This window comes from Dendronephthya gigantea, unplaced genomic scaffold (genome assembly GCF_004324835.1).
Source record: "Dendronephthya gigantea isolate DGI-Jeju-01 unplaced genomic scaffold, DenGig_1.0 000004F, whole genome shotgun sequence".
In the NCBI taxonomy this organism is placed as follows: Eukaryota; Metazoa; Cnidaria; class Anthozoa; order Malacalcyonacea; family Nephtheidae; genus Dendronephthya; species Dendronephthya gigantea.
The window spans coordinates 3,713,940-3,741,849 of NW_021163014.1; the positions used below are offsets into that span (position 1 = coordinate 3,713,940).

At 35.0% G+C, this 27,910-nt stretch overlaps 1 protein-coding gene across 1 annotated transcript; it reads right to left on the reverse strand.

Annotated features, from left to right (window-relative positions):
• Window positions 1–1,203: 1,203 nt before the first annotated feature.
• On the reverse strand, window positions 1,204–27,794 carry LOC114515555 (matrilin-2-like). Its single transcript, XM_028534838.1, has 22 exons — window positions 27,668–27,794; window positions 26,680–26,796; window positions 25,997–26,335; window positions 23,916–24,032; window positions 22,976–23,317; window positions 22,248–22,487; window positions 22,124–22,147; window positions 21,696–21,841; window positions 20,606–20,807; window positions 15,377–15,528; window positions 14,004–14,205; window positions 12,893–13,044; window positions 11,586–11,787; window positions 9,540–9,779; window positions 9,193–9,219; window positions 8,694–8,839; window positions 8,057–8,258; window positions 7,268–7,384; window positions 4,974–5,090; window positions 3,277–3,408; window positions 1,497–1,612; window positions 1,204–1,278 (listed from the first exon to the last, which is right to left on the reverse strand). Exons 1-22 carry the CDS (start codon window positions 27,792–27,794, stop codon window positions 1,204–1,206), a joined length of 3,534 nt encoding a protein of 1,177 aa, XP_028390639.1.
• Between the last annotated feature and the right edge of the window lie 116 nt (window positions 27,795–27,910).

The following is a 27,910-nucleotide window of genomic DNA, read 5'->3' on the forward strand; positions in this document are numbered from 1 at the left end:
TATTTGACGCAATATAAACAAACAATTGAAAACTATTCGCGGATACACTGTTCCCTCACTTCGCAATAATAAAGCTACGGAAGAATTTTGAACGGGCTGGTCGAACAGGAAGATGTTAAAAATGCTTCGCGAATTACAAATTTAATGTTTAATGTTCCCGGCAACATTCTTTCATCTAATTTCCTATATAAGCGTGCAAACGTGCAAAAATTTCATTGCATTTACTTTACTGGTTTTCTTTCCTTTTTACCTTGAACTCTCAGACGTTTTCCCACTTCAGTGATATTCGTACTGTCGCTTATTTTGAGACCGTTGCCAAGGAATGTTCCATCATGTGTGACTTGTAGTGAATGTGCCAGCTCATCCTGAATATTTTCCAGATCTATGCCCTTTTTATCGCTGAATGTTGCCACGTAATCGAAGCCAACCGACCCAGGACTAGAATTTTAATTTTTTTAATTTAAAGCATTTTTCAATTTCTCTTATTACTGAGCTACATATTGAACAAGAAATTTTTAGGAATTCATAGAAACCACGAAAGGATTCAAATCGTTAAGTATCATTCTAAAACTTGTCCTAATTTACATAAAATTTGAACTCTGAATTTCAAAGCTTGCATCGCAAAAATTCGTAATGTTTACGACATTAACGGCGTCGCTAGAAGCTTAATTGGGAGAGGTGCATATTCATATATTCGTGTTATACCCAAATTTTATTTTGTCATTTCTTTTATTTGTATATAGTTGTATACGAACATGAATATAATATTATACCCCCCATCCCATTTAGCTTCTAGCGACGGCCATGGATGTGTGTGTCTGGTTTGCATAAGATCAATAACAACTGAAAACATTTCCTAAAGTCTAAGCAATTTTGGTAACATTCCAATGTACTCTCTCTTTTAAGCCTGGTTCTCGTCGGTGATATATAAGAACCACGCGTAACGAGGGGGCGGTATACCAGACGAATAATGGATAATATAGCAATACAGCAAGTTTTATAGGAAATTCGGCTTGTATCAAATAATATATATATTTTGGGATAAAACATATAACCAGGCTCGAATTTTATTAAACTTTTTGATTGAAGGACTACCAGATTTTTTACAGTGCTAGATTTCGTGAGCTATGATCAGGGGATGTTGCAAGTGGAAAGCGTGAACTGAAATAAAATGGATAGTCGTCACGATAGTCACAAAAGTACTCACAACAGTCGTAATATGATGATTAAACGGAAGGTGGAGTGTATTTTCGGTGTCCTCCTGTAAAGGCTTGTTAGCTAAATGGACGGTAATTAAGTATAGCTTTTATTAGTATTCAGACTGAAGTACTAAAACCACCAAATTGGTCACAGGAAAGGTGCAACTGAAGGCAAGGAAGAAACTCCTCTTCATAAATACTGCATTCTGTTCCTTCCCTTCCCAATGGTAAAATTGTATTACCCGATATTTAGGTAATAGTTGTATAAATAAATTATATTGACGACATGATACACACCTCATTAATTAACATTTCAGTAAACTCAAAATACTCTGCGCTGTTTTTATTATTAAAGGCAGGGATGTATTTGCGATTTATTATTCGGAATTCACCTTGAACGGATGCCTGAATATCTATGAAGAAGAGTGAAAGATTGCACGGAATGAAGGCAGAGATAAAATAATTAGCATCATCTATCTTTATTGTGACTCGTTAATTTAATCAACTTTTTAACAGTCGACTGATTTGCCATGCATGTGATTTTCTTTTCCTGGCGGCCATGTTTTGTCGAGTTAAATGATTTTTTTCAGTGCTACACACCGCTAAAACCTAGCCTAACGTTAGTCTCTAATGTAGTCGTCATTGTTAACGTTTATTTATATATACTAGCAGTAATCACAGATTAGTGATGTGCGTTCGGAATGTGTTGATTTCGGTTAACGATCATTAACAAAAATTTTAACATTAAACGTCACAGGCTCACAGCGTATGTGATTCAAAAGGTTACCCGCAAAATGAGTAAAAATGTCAAAATAGAGCGAGCACATGGTCTCCAGTTACTCTGACGACACATCAGAACGAGGCAAATCTGACATCGCAAATCTCGATATGACACGGCTAGGAAGCGTTCTCCTTCGTCGAACGCAATCACAGCAAAAAATCGTTTTCTTCTTCCAGGAAAAGAAACTTGTTTCAAGAAATATTTTCTTGAAACAAGACATTTCTTGCTTTAGGAGATCAGCGAGAAAAAAATTTTAATTAAAAGAATTTGTGCAAGAAAATATTTCTCATAATAAGAAAAATAGATTTCTTGTTTTAGAACTAGAAATACATGGATGCAGCAACCCCTCGCAATTTTAAACGAAACAAAATATTTCGTGCGTTACCCAGACCTAACTTTCTACGCTAATTTTATGAAATAACTCGTGCAACACACAGTTGATAGAAATTGTCGATAACAAAAAGTCGATCACGCGACATTTTGCATTCAATGGAAAATCGCCTTTACACACGGACAGCGAAGAAAATTTGAAAAAGGACGCGCTTCTTAACTCCGTTAGCGCTATTTGTTGGAACCGCGGGATCACGCGCGATATGTCGCGCACTCGACACGACGTTATGTGGCAATCAATGCTCCTTTCCATGATATTTTGAAATTGTGATACATTTCTCTCATGATGACATTTGTTTCTAAAGAGTTCTATATTGTAAAAATTGTTTGTACAAAAGACTTAGCCAGATATAATTTACAATGGCAGGCGGAAATTATAGTATTTTTTTACTATACCCCATTTAGCTCTTTTTTTCTTATTATCTTCTTATTCCAAGAAATTATTTTCTTGAAACGAGGATCAGATAAGACAAGCTTTCCTATTTTAAGAAATATTTGGGATATTGCTTAAGATGAATTTTCTCATATTGAGAATTTCAGAAGTTAAGATAATCTTTCTTATATCAAGAAATTATTTTTTCAGTTTAAGAAAAAAATTCCAATTCATAAGAATATAATTTCTTGTGTTAAAATCTGTAAATTTGTGGCCTGACTAATTTCTTATTTTAAGAAATTACTTTCTAAACGAGATTTTATATCCTAGAGTTAGAAAAAATAATTATCTGTTGAAGAAAAATTCTTCTTTACATAAGAAGAAAATTCTTAATATAGATATATTCTCTCGACAAGAAAATGATTTTTTGCTGCATATATATGCGGTGAATAAAGTGGGCAAAATATCCACCAACTTTCTAACGTTGTCAAATAACTGAAGTCACCTAAGATTGTGGATTAAATTATACACACCAGTACACTTGTTATCAATAAATTGCTGGCCTGAACTGATACACCCACAGCGGTATCGTCCGGGATAGTTGGTACACGATTCACCTGCACCCGTGCATTTCTGTGGTTGGTCTCTACATTCATCTATATCGTCTATAAAAAACAATGAAATTAGCATATGGCTATGTATCCCCGAAAGCTATAATCATGATCAAAGATAGCTATAACCACGTACTGTCCTGGAAAATAGGACATTTTTAACTAAATCGGCGTGGAGTTCCATAAAAAATATCTGGAGGGTGTCGCATATGATCTGTGACCGACTTACGCAATGTTTATTTTTATTTGGTATTTTTATTGGCACAGTACGGCCAGACCTGGTCATATCCGTGTCCAATTCATTAGTGTACGGGTTAAGATTTTTTATGAGACTATCTATCACTGCAAAAACTACCCGATTTGGTGAACAGATGAAAGCGTAATTCTGTTAAATGCCACCGCCCCGCTGTGATAAATTCACTCTCAAGGGCTGAGATTGAACTTGATTGCTCTAGATTTCCATAACCGAGCATTAATTTTTTTCAGGTCTTTTTATCACAGCGTTTTTCTTGAAAATTTGATCAACTGATGAATGACACAATTTTAAATTTTAAACATTTTATCTCATTTTTGAGGGGACTAAAAGGAGTTTGCAGGAAGACAGTTAAAACTTTATCTATTGTGCATTTTCTGGTTATTCTTGTCAAAGGTTTGAGACAAAAAAGTTCCTTCGAGTTTAAACAAGTCAGATATCATCGGATATGAATCATATGATATCCTTTTGTCATCGGATGCAGGCTTTCGGATCGACTTTTAAGGCAGATTTCACAAACGCTGGAGGGGGGGGGGGACTGCAGAGTGTCACTCGCGACAAAATTCAAGGCTGAAAAATATTAGGTATGCTTAAGTATTCTTAGGTATATTTAGGTACATTTATCGTTTTGCATATTAGGGAATCTTGTAAAAGAAAACCATTGAGTTTAAAGTGCGGGAACTATACTGAGTATTTTGGTAAAATGTAAAATATTAAAATAAAAACTCCGTAAAAAACCGTGTACTTTAAAAACGATTAACTTCTTATTAACCGAGCGCGAGATCTTTACCGAGAAATATAGGGACCGAGGCCTTTTCAAACAGACCTAGCTCGAAGAGCAAAGTTTGTACAAAAATATTGAGGTCCGATATTTCTCGGTAAAGACCGATTTTGTACAAATATTATATATAGTTCGATTCAATTACAAATTCTCATTACATCGCTTTGCTTGTCAAGTTCGGCGGGAAAATTCCCGTGTTTCTATACAGTTTTAGTATACACCAGACTCTTGTCTTTTACAAATCCAACATTCTGATTGTCTACTCAACCATTGTCTATTCGTGATGGGAAAAATTCACTCGCGCGACCGTATAAAATTGAATTATTTAAATTATTTTTCGGTGTAATTGCGGGATATCGATTATTTTCTCGAAATAAATATATCTAGGTACAGGGTGTATACTAAAACAATTAGACAACTCGCCTTCGTTGTCTAATTGTTAAGTAGAAACACGCTTCTCGACCAATCAACACGCACGAACTATAAATGTTATACTTATTATAATGTTTTATATTTTATACATTAAGTTTAATATCTTGATTATTTTGAGCATGCGACAGTATTTTAAAAGATAAAGTTACTTACCACAACGAGTTCCATCACCGTGATATCCATGACTACAATCACACGTGTACGACCCGACTACATTATGACAGACAGCGTTCGGGGAACAGTTATTAGGGCCATTACATTCATCGATATCTTAAAATAGATGCGAACCAAGGTATACCAACTGGAACTGATCCTAACTCATGACAATCAGTGGCAATAAATTTAATTTAAACTGTAAAATATAGCGTGTGTTTGGATAAAATTTGATTTTGCACGGTTTTTCATGCATTTTATTATTTTTTTGTTATGGGTTTGCTTTGGCATGTATAGGCTGAGACAATTGGGGTCAGCCGTAATTGCGCTCCGTATAATTATTAGATGAAACTGAAAAGGTGTTGCATTATTGTCTCGAGACTCTAAAGTGCATGGTTACTTAAGTGGTGGACGTAGATCTGATTGGATGAATTTTCTGTCAAAAAATCATAATTTACGTGTTAATGCAATGTGTACTTGTACATTGGCAGCCGTTGCCTTCATACCAACTCTCAGCAGGAACATTTACAGTACCCGGGATATGGCACAATTAATTTTCATTTTAAAGACTATTATCCGATAATCGTTCAGGGCCAGTACGCGTATAAATATTAATCATCTACAGCGAATTCCCTAACAAAGGCATTGCACCCTCATGTGATCATGAGTGCTTAGTATAGTTAATGTGTTACGTAAAAATAAGATCACTTCGCAACCTACTGAACAAAATAAAGGCCCTAAGCCAAATTTCCTTTAAGAAAGCGAAGCTCTATAGCCATGTGACGAGCTGTCCGGAAGGGTGTATTGCTAGAAATTAAATAGCGAATACTAATCTGATGTAAACTTTTTTCATTTGCCTCATAAATGTAATAAAGTTTGTATTTAGATCACAAGGACTTTCTCGCACTCAATGAGGTTGAGAAAAAGTCACATCTATTTTCTTTCAACCACAAAAAATCAGCTAATTGTGATTATCGAGAAAACTTATATCTCATAGAAAACTTATATCTATGAAGAGAAAATGAATGAAGTGTCAAGGGTTATTAATCTAAAATGGATTTAAAGTAACGCAGTATTGAAGAAGCAACTTGCTGCTGGATTAAAGTGCCTATATCACTTGTGGGATCTTTACGGATTTAAATAGCTTGAAAAATTAGTTTATAAGTTCTACAACTCTTTTTGGTATAATTAAATAGTTTCAAAAATACGTTGGTTGGGGGGACTGGGACTCAGGAATGATTTGCAAACACGCCGTCTTTTATAATGTAAACATGAAGAGTTTCACTAGCGATATAGTTTGCGCTTTTCAAGAAAAAAATGTGGGAACGGTGCGTTGTTTATAGCTGTAGCAACTGGGCGAGTTTTTCTCAAAATATTTTACATTATTGGAAAATCGAAGTAAAATTACAATTGATTATATCATGTTTGACAAGAACTCGGTTCCTGAGTCCCAGCGGCTCCCGAGCACCACCGAAATTTACCCAAATCGTCATGTTAGATGCAAATACTTTCAAAACTATTTAACTATATCAAAAAGAGTTGTAGAACTTATAAACTAATTTTCAAGCTCTATTCAAATCCGTAAGATCCCACAAGTGATATAGGCACTTTAAGTTCAGAAGGGATAGATTTTATTCCAACTTATATTGGGTAACGAGAAACGAAGGATCAAATCTAAGGTTAATTTCAGTGTTTTGCGGAGAATTTGCCTGACCTAACGATAAAATGACGGCATTATATGTAATTACTTTCCTCCTAGATCTATTCTAAATCATGCGTAACATATACCCCTGTTTTTGTTTTGTCGAAGAAGGTTAATTAATCTTATATTATCTTAACATTTCAGAATACGGTCAATTGATAATTAATTTTATGCGCTTCACTATACAATGAATCCTAAGCTTTTATTTTGTAACCAATTGGTTTTTTTACCCTATAATAATGTTTTTCAGGAAGATCTGAAGCGTGAAAAACGCATTTGTTTAGGCCAATAGATCACAGTTTGTTCGTCATGAAAAAAAGAACCATGCAGCGCCATTCACCGAAACCTCAAATTTGTATTAGAAGAAAGCTTTGGTTTCCTCCCACCCTTCAAAAAATTTTCACAATACACTATACATTGTGCTGTGAATTTGTCAATATTCAAACGTGAAACCTGTGCGATCTCCACGGTTTGGACACACGTCGTTAAAAAATCATTGACAGAATCGGTTCACGGGCATAACGGGTACATATAGATGGAGCTTCATAACATAATAGAACTTCATGTAGAAATAGCAAGGTGACTTTTATACCTGTACAGCTTGTCCCATTTCCTATATATCCAGGTTTACATACACAAACGTACGAACCATTAATTTTTGTGCAGTTTGCATAGGGAGCACACGGGGCTCCAGAACATTTATTGGTATCTTTAAAGGAAATAGAACAATGTATTAGTAGTTTATAATTAATATTCTATTAATTTTGTACTATTTTCTACATTTTTGTGGTGTATAAGTCACCAATATTTTCATGCACACAATCTTCTCCTCAGAAATAACGAATCGTCAAATTCCAATAGCAAAATACTGATCCTGCTTTCACCTAAGGGATCAAATAACCCGATCAAATAATAGATTTTCCAGTTATAAAAGCTATCCAATTTGACCATTAATAATATCTGATTATTACAGAAAATGTTGGAGAGATTTTTCAAGTAGAATAAGAATAAATTTTGTATAATAACTACAGTGAAACATGCAATTTGATGCAGGATCAGCATGAGGAATTCACGGGGAATTAATAAGCACTCGCGGGAAAAACGAGTTTAAGACTATTTGGCAATCTTTTACTCAAATATACCATGGAAGCCAGGCTAGAGCTAGGGGAAATTATAAATAAAAGACTCCTATAATAATAAAAGTTTATCACAAGAATTTCCGTTCTCTCATAAAGAAAATCTCGTAGAAACGAATGTGGTAAATTTTTATCTGAGAAATTTACAGGTAATAGTAAGAATGCGTGACATGAAGATAAAGTTGAAGCACAATAAGAATATAACTGTAAAACAACTTGAGATGAAAAAATTTAAAATTTCGTACCATTTGTGTCTGTGTAGTTGAGCACAAACCCTTGTTTCTGAATACTACTGTCCGTATGAAATAAGATTAAGAGCTTTGAACCAGATGATACCAGTTTTCTTGGCAATTGCTGCCCACAGAACCTCCCCAGTTTTTTTGCATACATAGAATTACCATCATAGACGTCCAAATAATCATATGGACAACTCGAACCGCCTTCCAGCTATAAGTTAAGAAATTCCATATCAAAGTTGTAGTACCACCACTACAGAGGTTTTAACTATTATAGAGTTTTTTTTTAATTACTGAATAAATATTTAAACTTTTAATATTTATTTAAAATATATTTGCTTAAATAGGATCGTTCAATTTCGTCAAGGCATTATTTGTAATTAGGACTATTTAGTAGAAACAATGTGCAGTCCTTTCATAAGATTTAAAAATAAGGTTTGTTGAAAGTTTCATATAAGAATAATTCCAGGCGATGATTGAAGAAGATTATTGCTTTGGAACAATGTTCAGAATTTAGAGTGATCATTAATTTAATTAATATCATTTGTAAACAAAGGGCTTGATTATAATCTTTGACGACGTTTACCGCGCACACACTCATAGGGCAAAAAGACATATTACGAAGGTATAGTTAAATGTGACGTACCGAGAAGAATGAAAATTGCAGTAAAACATATGTCCCATTTGTACTAGAAATAATCCAAGTACAATTCGTGTTGCTCAAGTAATCGTTAGGATAAAAAGGACTTGTGAGTATGCCAGGAGTATACAGATAAATATTACCACATGAAGCTGAAAAAGAAAAGCAAAAAAAGTAGAACGGGTAAAACTCCAGTTGCTGCAAATATTGAGTTATGTGAATTTTTTTTCATATCTAATGTATTCACTACGCAGTACATGAGTTATAATGGTACCTCTATTGGGGAGTGGTGTGGATGAGACTATAAAAGAAGAAAAGAAAGAGCCTTATACCGCATTAACTTCGTTTGTATAATATAATTTATCAGATATTTAATCTATTCTTTTCAGTGCTCACCCCATTACTGAAATATTATTTTAAAATTTCTTTAACAAATCCATTTTCTATTGTTTCTTAAATATTTAAGATATTCACTACGCAGTACATGAATGAGTTATAATGGTACCTGTATTGAGATGTGGTGTGGTGGAGGCTATAAAAGAAGAAAAGAAAGAGCCTTATACCCCATTAACTTCGTTTGTATAATATAATTTATCAGATATTTAATCTATTCTTTTCAGTGCTCACCCCATTACTGAAACATTATTTTAAAATTTCTTTAACAAATCCATTTTCTATTGTTTCTTAAAATAACTTAACTTTATAAAATAATGTTAAAAAGTTACCGCGCGTTATGTTAGTGGTGTTACCTGTAACAAAAAAAGATCCGTTTAATTTCAACACTACATGAATGAGAGATATAATACCATTTTACCAATTCTTTTCAATGCACAACAGATGTTAATAACATACCATTGCAAGCATTAAATGACATATTGTGAGCCAAATGTGCGAATTGATTGAAATTGTGGAGTAGGAACACGTGGTCTTTTGCAGGAGAGGAAGCCATTGTTTTGAGCTCTAAAACATCGATTCCTGAACCAACTCCAATTGAGAATATTATGACACCCATGTCTTTCAGTTGTTGAGAAGGATAATAAACATTTCCACTGCTTTTTCCATCAGTGAAAACTATTAAAATTCTCTTTATTCCTAAATATTATTAATAGCAAGCATAAGAACAAAAATACGGAAGTTTTGCAAAAACGGCTTTTGCTGATCTGCGTTCGTTTAATATGTTAGATGACAACGCAGTTTCCCTGTATTTTGCTGGTGGGCAAATTTATCTCTTTCGTCCCATCGCAAAATTCGTTGATTTGGTATGAGTGACACAGGTTTTGATAAGTCCGGTGAAAAATGGTAGAGTTTTGCCGGCCGATACAATTTAATGAAATAAACTTTTGTACTTAAAACTAGAAGTAAATAGTCGACATTCTTTTGAAAGTCTCGTTTCTCGAAATATTGATTTAAAACTAAACATACAGTACTGTCCAGAAATAACCTATTACAAAAACAGCGGTTAACCTAGGTCAAACCTCGGTCTCATAGCAGATGAAGCGAGGTCAGACCGAGGTCGAACCGCGGTGAAACAGATGTTATAGCTCGGCTCGGTTGGACAGGCATTTCCTAAGGGTTTTTTTAATTGGTTATGGTATTGTCGTCCTCAACTGTTTATAACATTTCGTTCGGAAGCAAACGGCCACTGCGATGAAATTTTTTCCCTTACGGTCGTCTGCGGTTTCTATCGGTCGAAAGCAACCGAACCGCGACCGAACCGCAATCGAACCGCACAACCGCAGTGTTAGGTTATTTCTGGACAGTACTGTATACTATGCCAGAGAAAAAACATAAGTTGAAATTGGTATCGTAATTAATTTGTTTACAATCTATGATATTTGTAAGACCAGCTTACATATAATAATAGCACGAGATTTTTTGAAATATAATAAGTAAAATGATTAATAATTACAAAATCAAATGATCAAATACCTGAAATTCTAGCACCATTCCGTGTATCAAACATATCTATATATGCTTTTGTTAAAGCCCTTGCGGTGTTCGTTCCCCCTCCGCTGTATGGAATGTTATCTATTGCCAAATAAAGATCTTGTCGCGTTTTGAATATTCGAGAAAATCGAAAATGTAATGTTGGCCATGTCGCATATGTTATCACAGACGCTCTTGTTTCGTTTGGAGAAATTTTGAAATAATCCGTAAAATCTTTTAAAAACGATTTGCTTTTGTTAAAATTATCAAATCCAATGCTGCCAGAACTGTCCATTACAAACCCAAGATCGATCTTTTTCGTGCAGATTGTTACGTTTCTACCTATATAAAACGTGATAGATAGCATTAAGACAACACATTAATAGCACAGTTACAGTGGGCATGCACCGAAACGCTAAAAGATGCAGGAGCATATCTAGATGGTTACTATGGTGTTATATTTATAGATTAATGTATATATTTAGTTTGATTGAATAGGTGACCTTAGAATATGACATCCAACCTCAAATTGAATTCGTCCTTTGGCCTCGTGCAATTTTGAGGTCTTTGAAAAACTCACGCGTGCATGTTACATACATCCAAATTGCACTCGAAACCATACTATTACTCATACAAATAACCCGTTCTGAGGTCAGAATACATTTTTTAGTTACAAAGGCTATCCAATTCGTCTACTAATAATGTCAGATTATTACTGACAACGTAAGCAGGGATTTTTCAACTAGAAGAGGAATAAATTTTCAATGACCATGTAAGTCTGCCAAGCGCTAGGGGAAATTTTATATAATAAAAGAAAATATGACACGTTATAGGCAAAATCTCGTAGAAAAAACGTGGTAATTTTTTATCTGGGAAATTTACAGGTAATAGTAAGAATGCGTGACATGATAAAAAAGTTGAAGCACCATAAGAATATAACTGTAAAACAACTTGAGCTGTAACTATTCCTACCAATTGTGCTTGTGTAGTCGAGAACAAACCCTTGTTCCTGATCACTACCGTCCGTATGAAATACGATGAAAAGCTTTGAACCAGATGACACCAGTTTTCTTGGAAACTGCTGGCCACAGAATCTCCCGAGTTTTTTTGCATACATGGAATTACCATCATAAACGTCCAGATAATCATATCGACAACTCGAACCGCCTTCCAGCTATAAGTTAAGAAATTTAATGTCGCAGTTGTAATTCAACCATTTAAAATGTTTCTGGCTCAATCAATTAATTTTAGTGTTTGATATGAACTAGCTGACATAAATTTTACAGACTTTATTTGACAACCGTTGAAAATTTTGCACTGAAGAAAGATAAATATAATCAGTGGCGTAACTGGAATGATAATTGGGAGGGGGGGGGTGTGTGTTGATGAATATTCATATAATGCATCCAGTTCTGCCAAACGGATTTCTTTTGTAAGTGCAATAGCTTACATTAAAAATCCGTCAGGGAGAATAAATGTATGAATTAATATATCCCCCCCCCAATGATCGTTTAGTTACACCCCAGAATTAAAAATTATATACGTAAATTTTTGATAAGTTAATTTTTCCGGATGGTTATGTGTATCAAATATTGTACAACAACTGCCTAAAATAGACAAAATACTTCTCGGCGTTTCGGTCCGAGGGCCATAGTCAGTTAAATTAGTAACTCTAGAAGTGGTGCGATACAGCGAGATATCATAGAAAATTGAAGACCAGGGCGGAGGAGCAGGGGGCTGATATTCATATATTCCTGTGAACAAACCGTGAAAAAAATTTAACGTAGATATATAAATATTGGCGCCCTCAGTTAAGGATCTTACACGGCGTCTGGCACCTTACAATAGATCAGGATGAAATCATTCACAGACACTGTAGTGTTTTTGAATCAATTAAATATTTGTAGTAAAGCAAACGTTGGTTAAATTTTGTTTCAATTTTGTAAAAGAAGGCGTTATTTGTAGTTAGGACCATTTCGTTTGAACAATATGCAATCCTTCCATCAGAGTTCAAAAACAAGGTTGGTTGAAATATTGTTTCATGTAGGAATAATTAGGAATAATAGGCGATGATTTAGGAAAATTATTTCTTCGGAATAAGGTTCAGAATTTAGAGTGATCATTATTTGAATCAATGTTTTTTATAGGCAAAGATTGCTTGATTATATTCTTTGACGACGTTTTCCGCCCACTCGCGAAAAATATTACGGCAAAAATAATATACCAATACTATCGAAGATGAAAAAGATATATTACGAAGGTAGCTAAATGTGACGTACCCAGAAGAATGAAAATTTCAGTAAAACATTTGTCGCATTGTTACTAGAAATATTCCAAGTGCAATCCGTGTTTCTTGGGTAATTATAGGGATAACGAGGACTTGTGAGTCTGCCAGGAGTATACAGATAAGAATTTCCACATGAATCTGAATCTGAAGAAAAAAAGTGAATTAAGTAGCGGGTAAAACTCTAGTTGCTATTTGTTTATACCTAATATTCTATTAATTTTGTGCTATTTTCCTTATTGGTTTTTCGTGGTTTAAGTCACCCAAATGTTAGAAAATTCCTCATCATGCACACATTCGTGTCTGCGTAATTAAGAACCATCACATTCCAATAACACAATTTCAAAAAACTGAACCAGCTTTCACCTAAGAGATCAAAATTGATAACACGTTCTGAGGGCAGAATAGATTTTCCAGTTATAATGGCAATCCAATGAGACGATTAAAAATGTCTGATTATTACAGATGTTGTTGAAAAGATTTTTCAACAAGAATAAGGATAAATTTTATATAACAACTACACTGAAACCCGCAATTTGATGCAGGATCAGGCAAGCCATGCAGGAACATGTAATCCTTCATTAGGAATTTAAAAGCACTCGAAGGATTTTCTTGGGATTCTCAAAATATTGTTTTTTCACTGTAGTTATTTTATAAAACTTTTACCAAGAGTTTTTTCGCGCAAAATAGCGTCATCCATGCATGTATTCGGGATGTTGCTCGACTTTCGGAAAGCGTATAAAAACACTCCCCTGCGGCTCGCAACATCCCTCGTACGTACATGGATCACTCCATCTTGCGGGGAAAACCATTTGGTAATACTTTACTCAAATATATCCTTAAAGCCTGCCTAAGGCTAGAAGAAATCATGAATAAAAGATCTAGAAAATATAACTTATTATATAGCTTGAATGCCATAATATAATAATAAAAATTTCTAACCAGAACTTCGGTTCTCTCATAAAGCAAAATCTCGTAGACACAAATGTGGTAAATTTTTATCTGGGAAATTTACAGGTAGTAGTAAGAATGCGTGACATGATAAAAAAGTTGAAGCACAGTAAGAATATAACTGTAAAATAAACTTGAGCTGTAACTATTCGTACCAGTTGTGCTTGTGTAGTTGAGAACAAACCCTTGTTTCTGAACACCACCGTCCGTATGAAATACGATGAAGAGCTTTGAACCAGATGACCACAGTTTTCTTGGCAATTGCTGCCCACAGAACCTCCCGAGTTTTCTTGCATACATAGAATTACCATCATAAACGTCCAAATAATCATATTGACAACTCGAACTGTATTCCAGCTATAAATTAAGAAATTTCATGTCGAAGTTGTAATTCAACAATTTAGAATGTTTCTGGCTCAATCAATTAGTTTGAGTGTTTGACATGAACTAGCTGACATAAATTTTACAGACGTTATTTGACAACCGTTGAAAATTTTGCACTGAAGAAAGATAATTATAATCAGTGGCGTAATAGAACGATAATTAGGGGGGGGGATGAATATTCATAGTATAACCAGCTCTGCCATGCGGATTTCTTTGCAAGTGCAATAGCTTACAATACAAATCCGTCAGGCGGAACAGAATGATTATATGAATATTCACCCTCCCCCCACTTATCGTTCTGGTTACGCCACTGATTACAATCATTTTGGTCCTGGGAAAAAAATTGAACATTGCAAAAAAATGATATACGTAAATTTTTATATATTAATGTTTTCGATTGGTTATGTGTTGAATTATGTGATTTAAAAAACCCAATTTGTAAGAACATGCAGAAGTAACTTAAGATCAAATGTTGTGTAACAACTGCCTAAAATAGACAAAACATTTCTCGGCGTTTCGACTTGAGGGCATTCGTTAGGAGAGTTAGTAACTTTAAAAGTACTGTGAAAATATCATAGTAAATTGAACACCTGGGAGGAGAAGCAGTGGGCTGATGATATTCATATATTCTTGTGAACAAACCGTAAAAATCAATTAAAAAGAAACTGATAATGCTGAACGTGAATATATAAATATAGGCCCCTCAGTTAAGGAACTTACACGGCCCGTGACACTTTAAAATGGATAAGGTCGAAATTATTCACTGAAGTGTGTTTTGAATCAGTTCAATATCTGTAGTCAAGAAAACGTTGGTTAGAATTTTGTTTCAATTTCGTAAGGGCATGCGTTATTTGTAATTAGGACAATTTAGTTGGAACAATATGCAATCCTTTCATCAGATTTAAAAACAAGATTATTTGAAATCTTGTTTCATGTAGGAATAATTAGGAATAGTTAATAGCTAGGCAAAGACTTAAGAAGATTATTTCTCAAGAATATTTTTTATTGACAAAGATTGCGTAATTATAATCTTTGACGACGTTCACCGCCCCCTCGTGAAAAATACTACTGACGGCAAAAATAATATACCAATACTATCGAAGTTAAAAAAGATATATTACGAAGGTAGCAAAATGTGACGTACCGAGAAGAATGAAAATTGCAGTAAAACATTTGCCGCACTGGTACTAGAAATAATCCAAGTACAATCCGTGTTTCTTGGGTAATAATAGGGATGAAGAGGACTTGTGAGTCTGCCAGGAGTATACAGGTAAAAATTTCCACATGAATCTGAATCTGAAGAAAAAAAGTCAATTTAGTAGTGAGTGAAAATCTAGTTGCTAGTTTTTCAGTTATACTTAATATTTTATTAAATTTGTGCCATTTTCCGTCTTCGTTTCTTTGTGGTTTAAGTCACCCAAATGTTAGAAAATCCGTCATCAAACAATCATTCTTTTCTGCGGAAATAACGAACCGTTACATTCGAATTGTAAAAGCCGGATTCAAAATACTAATCCTGCTTTTACTGTCTAATAATTTATATAAAAGCATTACTTTACTGTGATTGGTTGATTTCAATTAGGTTAATCCTAAACCACAGTGCAAATGTCTGTAATGACAGTGCAATTTTATGTAATTACAATTTTCTGTAGTCACAGAGCAATTTTGTACAATCACTGTGAACCAATTGATCACTTGCGTTTTAGCTGATGCCCGCTAAAGATGAGGGTAGGAGTCTGTTGGTTGCTTTCGAACGAAATGACTGCAGCCTGAGCAAGCGATTTTGTTCGGAAGAAGAAACGACATCTTTTTGACAACATTTTTCATGGATCCATACCTTTTTTGTGTGGAAAATTACGAGGATATTTGGCACTGCTCATAGAGAAAATTCGAAGAAAATCTTTGCATTAGTGGCGAAGAAATTTTGTTGCGAAGACATCAAGTTGCCAACACGCTTCCTCTAAATTTCTTCGCAAAAACGTATGAACAGGAACTAAAACAGGTTTGTTGGTTTCCTACTTGCGATCGGCTACGTGTTAAAAAGAATAAGCTCAACCGATAGTTTTTCTCACTGTAACTCAAGGTTATTTGAAAATTATTGTTTTAAAAATGCAATTTTGAGCGTTATGAAAATGATATATCTTTGCCAAAATTTTGTTCGAATTTACGATTTCAAAGGTCGTAGTCTGGCAAAATGTTTTGAAGTGGTTCTTGCGCAAAAATATGTCTGACTTTAAATTAGTTGCTTGTAGCGATAACACGAAAATATAAGTTGGATATGTTTATCATCGTTTTCTGCTGCCGTTTGTCTTCGAGTTGAGGTAGGCTTTGGTTCATTTCCTCCTTTGTGAGTTGTAGAATTAATATTTTGATACTTTAGCTAGAGTACTCTCTCCTCCGCAGAGGTTTTTGTCGGGTTAGTCGGGTTTGTAAAGGGTTTTAAACCGCAGGAAATTGAAGCGCGGGCGGCGGAACAGCTGGGGAGGGAGATTTATACTAAAGTTACTAACGTTTACTTTTTATTTACTTTCTACTCGCGTCGTTATTTTTTTATATAAGCGTCGTTTTTGGACGTTATTGCTATAGAGAGTTGGGGTCGACGACTCTTGCGAGTTCTGAAATCCGATATATTGGACGTATCAATTCAAAACATTTGTCTGGTTTCAGGTACCACAAATTCACGCAGTGAATCAATACCTTCATTTATTGTCACATCGCTAAAATCCGCGCATTTATGCATCATTCTGTAATGATGCTGAAGGCCATTATTTTATAAAAAACGTGGCTAGTCTTCGCTACAACAAATTCAGCAACAAGTCTTTCCGCTCCACCAAAATACAAGAAATTCTCTGCAAGGACATGAATTATTCAAATTTAGAAACGCCATGTTGCCTCTTTGTTCGTGAATTATGGAGATCGCAAGATCGCACGGTTTGATCGCCATATTGGGCCTCAAATCTGGCAGAAGTTTTCGCCTCTCTTGCCTTCTCCCCCTCCGCTGTTCCGCCGCCCGCGCTTCAATTTCCTGTGGTTTAAAACCCTTTACAAACCCGACTAACCCAACAAAAACCTCTGCAGAGGAGAGAGGCTTGAGTATAAGCATTGAGATTCATTAAGATAGGATTGTTATAATTAGAAAGACATGTAAATAATTCATTTTAAAACTGCATAAATAAGTTATATCGTAAATACATGCAAGATACACAGAATTAAACAACTCATATATAACATTTAGTACAAAGGTTTAAATAATATTATATATGGTGGGTGAAACAAGCACTGCACATGAAGCAAATGCAAGCACCTCACATGAAACTGTTGGGGTCACTTGAATGTGGCAATTATATTGCTGAATACCACACTGACAATGTCAGAGCAATAACAGAAGGAATCTAGAGTTATCATTTCATAAAATTCAAACATAAAGAAATAAAGAAAAAAATGGGTACATATATTCCCATTTAAATGCAATGTTCTCATAAAGAACTGGCTTGTCTGAATCATCTCTCCTTGGAACATGCTGCGGTACTTGGATACAAGTAGGTTGATCTGGCATTTCTGTCAGGGTTAATTGTTTGTAGCTACTCACTTATTTGAAAGAGTAGAGCAGCAATATGTTTGCATTTCCCACCCTTCCCTGCAGTGCATGTGAACTTGGTATAAACAGCCTCTGACTTAGCTTTGTTTAAATGAACATCAGTATACAATATAGATATCATTGTTCTTCATTGCGGCATTTACACGGCCCCTAAGAAGAGCAACATTGTTCCTTTGGTAACATTTTTTTAACTTCTACTTTCCCAAGATATTTATCTTTAAACAGTTGATAGCATACTTTCTTGTCTTTTTGTGCACCAGGTTGCTCAGTACCACAATATTTCATTTACGGCTCATAAGTAAATGTTGGAGGACATGTACATCCCTTGTCCACCTTTTAGACTCTGTATACCATTGTTGCCTCATGTGAAGTGCTTCACATGAGGCAAACAATGGTACAAGGTACATGTTATATATGACTTGTTTAATTCTGTGTATCTTGCATGTATTTAAAATATAATTTATTTATGGCATTTCAAAATGAATTATTCATATATCATTCTAATTATAACAATCCTACCTCAATGAATCTCAATGTTTATACTCTAGCTAAAATATCAAAATATTAATTCTACAGCTCACAAAGGAGGAAACGAACCAAAGCCTACCTCAACTCGAGGAAAAAAGGCAGCAGAAAACGATGATAAACATATTCAACTTATATTCTCCTGTTATCGCTACAAGCAACTGATTTAAATTAATTCAGATATATTTTCGCGCAAAAACCACTTCAAAACATTTTGCCAAACTAAGTTTTCGGGAAGAAATTTAGAGAAAGCGCGTTGACAACTTGATGTCTTTGCAACAAAATTTCTTCGCCACTAATGCAACGATTTTCTTCTAATTTTCTCTATGAGCAGTGCCAAATAGCCTCGTAATTTTCCGCCCAAAAAGGTATGGATCCATGCAAAATGTTGTCAAAAAGAAGCTGTTTCTTCTCCCGGACAAAATCGCTTGCTAATCCCGCAGCCATTTCGTTCGAAAGCAGCCTACAGACTCCTAACGTCATCCTTAGCGGGCATCAGCTAATACGCAAGTGGTCAATTAAATTATATATACTAGAAATACATGCTTGCAGCAACCCCTCGCCATTTCAAACGAAGCAAAATACTTCCTGAGCTAGCCAGACCTAACCTTCAATATTATGAAATGTCCTAAATGTAAAGCCGATAGCTGATGTTTCAAATTTTTCAGAAACAAACACAGTCGTAAAGGTGAAGTGAAATCACCCGTTTTCCTGCTGCTTTCCGTTGCATTAAGTTATAGACTTTCACAGTTTAAGTGGGAGTTAATACTCCATTATAGCTAAACCTTCAAAACATTAAAACAGCGCAAATAGTATAAATAAGCAGTGAACGTCGAATGTTGTTTTTCGATTATTAAATTCATGCAGTGATTGCAGTCGACTCTATAAACCTTTAAAGTGATATTTGTTATATTAAACTCCAAAATACACGTTTAAGAACTCTTTTTGAAGGTAAAACGATGATGTAAAGCCTTAAATAGTCGGTCACGTCTTCGCAAAACAGAGCAAAACGACATACTGTACCAAGGTCATAAAATGTATTCGTACAGCAAACACGAAAGAAACCTCCAAATAAACAAAATAGACTCCTACCATTTCAAGGATTATAAACCAGTTCTTCCTTTTCACCGCTAATTCTTCCAGTTCTGATAATACTTTAAACTCTTCCCAGTGTTTTATCTGTTATTTCATTCAACATTTCATATTGTGTTTTCGAAACATTTTTTTAAAAGAATAGTTTGCAAAATGACAGTTAAATTGCTGACGTTTTTCACTGAAACACGAACGTTTCGTGTCAGCCAATCAGCAAGTTGCTAATTACCATTCGTCACTCGTTCAAAATTTGCGCGTGCGCACAAGTACCATGACCATTGAACGTCCATGGTCCAAATTTAGGCGACTTTGGATTCCGCTATGTTCCCCCGGGTCCCGGGTGTAATTCCTAATCTCCGGGCGGAATTAGTACCCTCGCACGGTGCTCCGCACCGGCTCGGGGATTAGTATAGGTAATAGCATGGGCTCGAGTGCAATTTGGATATAACATGCACTCGGCAATTTTTCAAAAACCTCAAATAGCATTCGTCCTTCGGCCTCGTGCTATTTTGACGTCTTTAAAAACTCACTCGTGCATGTTACATATATCCAATTTGCACCCAAAACCATAGGCCTACTATTAGTGGGGTAGCCAGCCTGACGATTTTGTCCCGCTATGTAGATTTTGAATTATTATAATTATTCATTTCCCTAGAAATTTATTGTTTTGAAAGACAATGAACACCAAAATATTAGCATAGCAAAACACATCGTCAACCTGGCTACACTACTGCCTACTATTACCTATACAAATAACCCGTTCTGAGTGCAGAATAGATTTTCTAGTTACAAAGGCAATTAAATTTGTCTATATTAAAATTGTCAGATTATTACAGACTGTAGTATAAAAATAAATTTTAAATGACCATGTAAGTCTGCGTAAGGCTAGAAGAAATTCTATATAATATAATAAAAGAAACTATAGCACGTTATAGCTTGGTTGCAACGATAATAAAATTTTATAACCTTGCAGAATTTCCGTTCTCTCATAAAGGAAATATCGTAGAAATTAATGTGGTAAACTTTTATCTGGGTTATTACAGGTAATAGTAAGAATCGTGACATGAAGATAAAGTGAAGCACAATAAGAATATAACTCTAAAAAAACTTGAGCTGTGCAAAGAAATAGAAATAAATATTGAAATAACTATTTCATACCATTTGTGTCCGTGTAGTTGAGAACGAACCCTTGTTTCTGAATAATACTGTCCGTATGAAATACGACGAAGAGCGTTGAACCAGATGATACCAGCTTTCTTGGCGATTGCTGCCCACAAAACCTCCCCAGTTTTTTCGCATATATAGAATTGCCATCATAAACGTCCAAATAATCATATTGACAACTTGAACCGCCTTCCAGCTATAAATGAAATGAATTTGCAGTTGCACCATGCATGCATTTAATTTTTTTGGCTCAAAATAAATTATATGAACTGACACAAATTTTACAGACTATTATTTGACAATGGAGGAAATGATTGCGGTTAGGATTTGGCGCTTATTTCAAATGCTTTCTTCGCGACACCATGATCATACAGCCTTTGTTATTCCTTACATACACTTACATAATTATCTCGTCGGTGAAAACTAGAGACAATAGTGAATACACATAATAAAAAATGATGTAATTGTACATGTTAGCGATAACAGTAGCTGTATAATTACATGGTATAATCCTCAGAGGGTATAATCTAATTTATAAAATCATTTGCGTTCTACGTTTCGTCTGGTTGACACTGCGTTCTCGTTCCGTATGCGAAGCCAAAGTGAAAAGTTTAAACCTTGGCAAATACTGAGATATACCATGACTGTACCCGTGCTTGTATTGGTAAATATATATCCCTTATAAGGTGTTAGTATTCCCTTAGACGTCAGTTAGTTCTTTCTCATAAGATATCTAAGGCTTTCCATTTACATAGGCTACGGCCGACTAGTGATGCGTGAACTTAGCAATACTGAAAAAATTAGCATATAACGTTACATCAATAAATCAATGAAAAATAAACAAGTAATGATGAACGTGAATATATATGAATATTGGCGCCCTCAGTAAAAGATCCTACACGGCCATTTTTCAAAAAAATATTTTAAAAACAAAGTTTGCTTGGTCATAATCTTTGACGGCGTTTACTTCCAACTCACTATCAAAATGAAATGCTGATTAATTTGAAAACCCAGCGACACTAGGGGAAAAATAATATTCCTATACTATCGAAGTCAAAAAATATATATTTCAATTGTGACGTACCGAGAACACTGAAAATTGCAGTGAAACATATGTTGCATTGGTACTAGAAATTATCCAAGAACAATTTAATTGTCTTGGGTACTCGTAAGGATAACGAGGACTTGTGAGTCTGCCAGGAGTGTACAGATGAGTATTTCCACATGAATCTGAATAAGAAAAAAAGTCAAGAAGAATGTGTTAAACTATAGCTGCTGCGAATATTGCGTTATGTGAATTTACATGAGTTATCATGGTACCTCGAGATGGTTTAGACTGTTTTGTGGGATGTGGCGTGGTGGAGAGTATAAAAGAGGAAAAGTTTTTGCCATATCCCCTTCTTAGTGCTCAACCCATTACTGAAATTATTTTTTTTCTAATATTTTAACAAATCCATTTTCCATTTTCTCTTAAAATAACGTTGACTACAAAAAAATTTTTTAAAAAATTACCTCGCGTTATGTTTGTGGTAATACCTGTAACAGGAAAACATCAGTTTAAAAACACTTTATAAATGAGAAATATAATACCATTTTACCCATTCTTTTCAACGCCTAACAGATGTTAATAACATACCATTGCAAGCAATAAATGAAATATTGTGAGCCAAATGTGCGAATTCACTGAAATTGCGGAGTAGGAACACATGATCTTTTGCAGGAGAGGAAGCCATTGTTTCGAGCTGTAAAACATCGATCCCTGAACCAACTCCAATTGAGAATATTACGACACCCATGTTTTTCAGTTGTTGAGAAGGATAATAAACATTTCCACTGCTTCTTCCATCAGTGAAAACTATTAAAATTCTCTTTATTCCTAAATATTATTAGCAAGCATAAGAAAAAAATACGGAAGATTTGTAAAAACAGCTTTTGCTGATCTGTCTTCGTTTAATATGTTAAGACAACGCAGTTTCCTTGTATTTTGTTAGTGAGCAAATTTAACTCTTCCGTCTTATCGCAAATTTCCTAGATCTGGAATGTGTGACACAGGTTTTAATGAAGTCCGGTGGAAAATGGTAAAGTTTTGCCGCGCGGATAAAATCCAATGAATTAACTTTTTTACTATTAAGTCAGGCCATTATCCGTTTACTAAGTACTAGAAGTAAATAAACCACACTTTCTTGAACGTCTTGTTTCTGGAAATATTGATCTAATTACGGCAAAGAAAGAACTTAAGTTGAAATTTTCATCGGAATTAATTTGTTTACAATGTAAGATCAGCTTACATATAATAATATATAGACGCAATTTAAAAAAATGAGTAAAAGGATTGATGATGACCAAAATCAAATGATCAAATACCTGAAATCCGGGCACCATTCTGGGTATCAAACATATCTATATATGCTTTTGTTAAAGCCCTTTCGGTGTCCGCTCCCCAATATCCTGTGTATGGAATGTTATCTATCTCTGAATAAAGATCCTGTCGGGTGGTGAATTTTCGAGAAAATCCAAACTGTAATGTTGGCCATGTCGCGTACGTTATCACCGACACTCTCGTTCCGTTTTCAGAAATTTTGAAATAATCGGTAAAATCTTTTATAAACAATTTGGTTTGGTTAAAATTATAATGTCCAATGCTGCTTGAACTGTCCATTACAAACCCAAGATCAATCTTCTTCGCGCAGATTGTCAGGTTTCTACCTATAAAACGTGATAGATAGCATTAAGACAACGCACAAAAAGCACAGTTAAAGTGGCTATCGAAACGCTAAAAGATGCAGGGACATCCCTAGATGGTTATTATGGGGCTATACTTAAATAAATTATTGTTTATATAGTATAATTAAACAGGTGATCGTTAAAAATTCTGGCCTCTGATTGGTCGAGCGACCTCAGATTATTGCGCCAAATTCACCTAAGCAAATTTTTCAAACTGGCGGCGAGTGTGGTAAAGTAAATGAAAATGCGGTTACAAAAAAAAACACACACACAAGTAAAGCTGTTTAAACGCAATGTATTATCTAGAACAGCTTCGCTTTTTTTTCAACAAAACACCTGTGTAAGTATGCTAAAACCATTATTCACCAAAGAAGAGGTGCTTGAATGTCGCTGAATAAAAATCTCCTCTCGGTTTGAATTAATTGAGCGATATTTAGATCGCTTTTAGCAAAAAAATGGTAAACTGACAGTCTCTGGTAGTGGGAGAAAACTTTATTTGTGGTCACTGCAGAATAAGGACTTTAGTCAGAGATATCAGTGGATATTTTGCTAATCACGCATTTGTTAATATCTACTGTACATTTTATTCCATCTCCAACATATCCAACGTTGCAAGCACATCTAAATGAGCCAATGGTATTGTTGCACGACGCGTTACTATTGCAGTTGTTTGTTCCAATTTCACATTCATTCACATCTGAAATACAACATTCACATTTGAAGTACAAGATTCTAACCTATTGAAGGTCAATTGCAGTATATGTATTATGCAATATAAATTCAAATTGCACAATAGAAATTCAAATTGCCAAAACAAAAAACATTATTTGTATCATGTGACGAGGACATTTTTCGCGGTATCGCGTCCAAGACTCCTATCTCCGAGTTGGGGGTGTGACATTAAATTTATCACACTGTGATATTAAATTTATCCCACACGACATTTTGCAAGAACTACACGCACACACTCGAAATAATTGCGGGAATAGTGTTGTTGTTTGTTTGAAATCAAGAAATTAACGATTCTGCCAAGGCAATTAACCGTATTGTCGACGAAAGACATAAGCCGCGTTTACACTTCAGGCCTAGACCTGGCCTGGCCCAGGTCTAGGAAAAGTTCAGGTAATTTGTGCCACGTTCACACTGTCTTCCTTGTTGATGATATCAGATAACCAAAGTAATTGATAAAGACTTAGAAAAAGACCCCAAAAAAGCCGAAAAGTTGTAATACTGTATGAATCCTATTCAAATCATCCTATTAAGTTCAAAAATTGTTTAAGAAACTAGGGCTATAGGTAAAGCATGTTCACATTACCAAAATCTTGCCCCACCTTCTGCAGTTGGCTTGGGTTTTGTGGCCTACACCAGGTCCAGAGCTGGTCTAGCCTGGATAAACCACGTTCACATCTAGGCCTAGGCCTGGTCCTGGTCAGGTCAAATCACGTAGTATAAACGCAGATATAATTTCATAACTTCGGAAAATATTTCGCCGATTCCCCGTCAGTGGAGGTATATAAATGATAAATGTCAAAGTCAATGCGGAATTTTGGAAAACATACCGGTACATGTCAGTCCATTTCCAGTGTAACCAACGTTACAAAAGCACTGAAACGAGCCATTGGATTTGAGACACGATGCATGAATATCGCAGCGGTAACATTCAAAATTATCTGGAAGGTAATGTTCAGAATGTACTTCTCGTAGTAATGTAAATCATAATTTCTTTTAAAAAGCAGGATTTATTAGATATTAATTATTGTAACAGTATTATTCTGGGCAAGATAGCATCCATTCAACCCGTTAAAAAGCCATATTTGAGCACGTTTTAAAACATTACCGTTGCAAGCAGAATATGAAATATTCCTCTCCAATGTTGATAATTGATGAAAATTTCGCAAAAGGAAAACATGATTATTCGCAGGAGAAGAAGCCATCGTTCTCAACTCTGGCATATGGACTCCATTTCCAACTCCGAAAGAATATATTACAACACCCATATTCTTCAGTTGCTGGGAAGGTTGGTATACATTTCCAAAGCTATGGCCATCCGTAAAAACGATCAAAACTTTCTTTACACCTAAAGATAGTTGGCTGGTGTTACACAAAATAATTAAAGTGATTTAACTGAGTAGACAGAACAAAAGGCGAAACATTTTGCGATGCAATGGCGAGCTTCTTTTTTAATTTACCTAATCCAAAACTGACATTTATCGTCTCCCCCTCCCCCACCCCTGTGCAGTGTGTAGTTCAAACGCGTAAATTGAGCGCTGCTTTGAGACTTAATTCCGGGAGACTCGAAGTAGAAAAAGCGCCGGGAGCTCAGGAAATATCGGTGAAAAGACGGCTGAAAATTACTGAAAATATTTCTTGGCTTAGGTATTTTGGGGGATGTTAGTGTTAGTGTTATACCACACACTTCCTAGCAGCAGTCACGCGGCCCTGAACGTGTTCTGATGTTACCGATTACTTCTATTTCTTAACTTTTCAATGAATGTAGGCCAAAAAATGCATTTTCAAAATGACAATTCTTTTGTGCTCAAATATTACTTTTTTCAATTGGTTGCTTTTTTTAGATTAAATACTAGACAATTCGCTCAAGTTGTTTCATTTCTAAAAACTTGCAATTTCTACTGCAATGAAAAATTCTGATACCAAACCAACCTGTGACTCGGGAACCATTTTTTGCATTAAACATATCTGTATACGCTCTTAACAACGCCAGATGGGTGTTCGTCCCACCTCCACTGTATGGAATGTTATCTATTGCTGAATAAAGATTTTGTCGGGTTCCAAATACTCGAGAAAAGCGAAAATGCAATGTTGCCCCTGTGGCATATGACATCACTGACACTCTGGTGCTGTTTTGAGAAATCGTGAAAAATTTCGTGAGATCTTTCACAAATGACTTCGTTTGATCAAAGCTGTAACGACCAATGCTGCCAGAACTGTCCAATATAAATCCAAGATCGATTCTTTTTGGGCATATTGTTATTTCTTCACCTAAAATAATTTTTTTACATGAATCGCTCCTGAAATTTGGTTGCGGTTATGGTAATCGACAAGTTGAGTAACTATTTCCTAACAATAATGTAGTAGTTTTCACATAAAAAGTCATTCAAATTCCTTTTCTTTGCAAGATGTTCTTGCGGACACTGTAGGATTAATTTACCTCAAAACCATCTTGTGGGGTTAAATGTAAACTCATTTATATATATGTGTGTAAGCACGTGCACTTATAAATTAACAAAAAAACTGGAAGACATGGTGTTTTTTGAACTTCTTAACTAACATTTTGCTTTAGTTTGATGAATATTGTTTTTAATTGTATTAAAAATGTACTTTACATGTTGTTCCATCGCCAACAAAGCCTATATTGCAAACACAGTTAAACGAGCCAATGGTATTGTTGCAAGACGCGTTGCCATTGCAGTTGTTTGTTCCAATTTCACATTCATTGACATCTGAAATATAATATAGAAAAAATATGTAGAAATACAACAGCATCAAAGATAAATATTCGTCAACACCGCAGAAGTTGGAGTTAGATGTTTCAACCCGAAAATCCAATCACTGGTTTACAATTACATGTGCCTTTCTGTATATCAAATAGAAAACTTTTGAATATCTTTAAAAAGTTGAAAACACATTTTTCGATCTTTTAACACATCATCGTTCACATCTGACAGCCGTGAAGAGGTCATTTGGAGGCTTAAAATGTATACAGAATGTTATTAATTTGGACTATTGGTTTTTGCCGTGTGCAAGCTTCAAATCTTTTGTGCAAGTAAATTTTAACAATATTCTAAAAATTTTTTTAGCATGTTTTAAGTAAATTAATAACTTGTAGATACGCCACGTGGTGTACTCACAAGCTATTTCACTCATTTGTAATTGTTACCATGAGCAATTACAAGAGCAAGAAAACTTATTTTTTTGTTGAGTCTTTTTCTTGACGGTTGGATTCTGTTGAACGTTAGGTGTGCTTTTTCTGCCATAAAGTTAATTTAAAAAAACTTAGAAGGTTTTAAGCTTTTACGTGCGTGTACGTACGTGCAAAAAACGCGGCAGTGGAAAGCAGCCCTAATTTCCGCGGTGTCATGGTGATCTAAGTATAAACCCCTAAATCCACGGGCTAAATTTTTAAGCGAAATGCGGAATATTTCGCCTGCTTCTTTTAAATTGTGAGCAATGTAGCAAAATCAATCTATTAAAGTGGTCGAAATTCAAAAGAAACAGGCGAAATATTTCCCATTTCGCCGAGTAAAAGCACCCGTGGAATTAGGCTCTGAAATATAAAGAATATATGAAAATATCACTATAAGAGAAACGCACCTGTGCATGAAGATCCATTTCCAGTGAAACCGTTGTTGCAAGAGCAGTGGAGCGTTCCATTGGTATTAATACACGACGCTTGCTTGTGGCATTCGTAACATTCATATTTTTCTAAAAGGCAATTCATTTCCAGCAATTATAGCGACAAGATGGCTTAATGATTCAATAATAATTTAGGAACTTTATCGCTTTTCGAGCATTTTTAGAACGATTTAAAAAAATACTATCCGGGTCTCATACAAC

Excerpts from the sequence above, each read along its gene's own strand:
- LOC114515555 (XM_028534838.1), bottom strand. The coding sequence starts at position 27,794 with ATGAATTGCCTTTTAGAAAAATATGAATGTTACGAATGCCACAAGCAA. Across the intron at positions 26,797-27,667 it reads AAATGGATCTTCATGCACAG|ATGTCAATGAATGTGAAATT; the intron begins GTGCGTTTCTCT and ends ATTATATTTCAG. Across the intron at positions 24,033-25,996 it reads AAATGGTTCCCGAGTCACAG|ATGTGAATGAATGTGAAATT; the intron begins GTTGGTTTGGTA and ends GTTGTATTTCAG.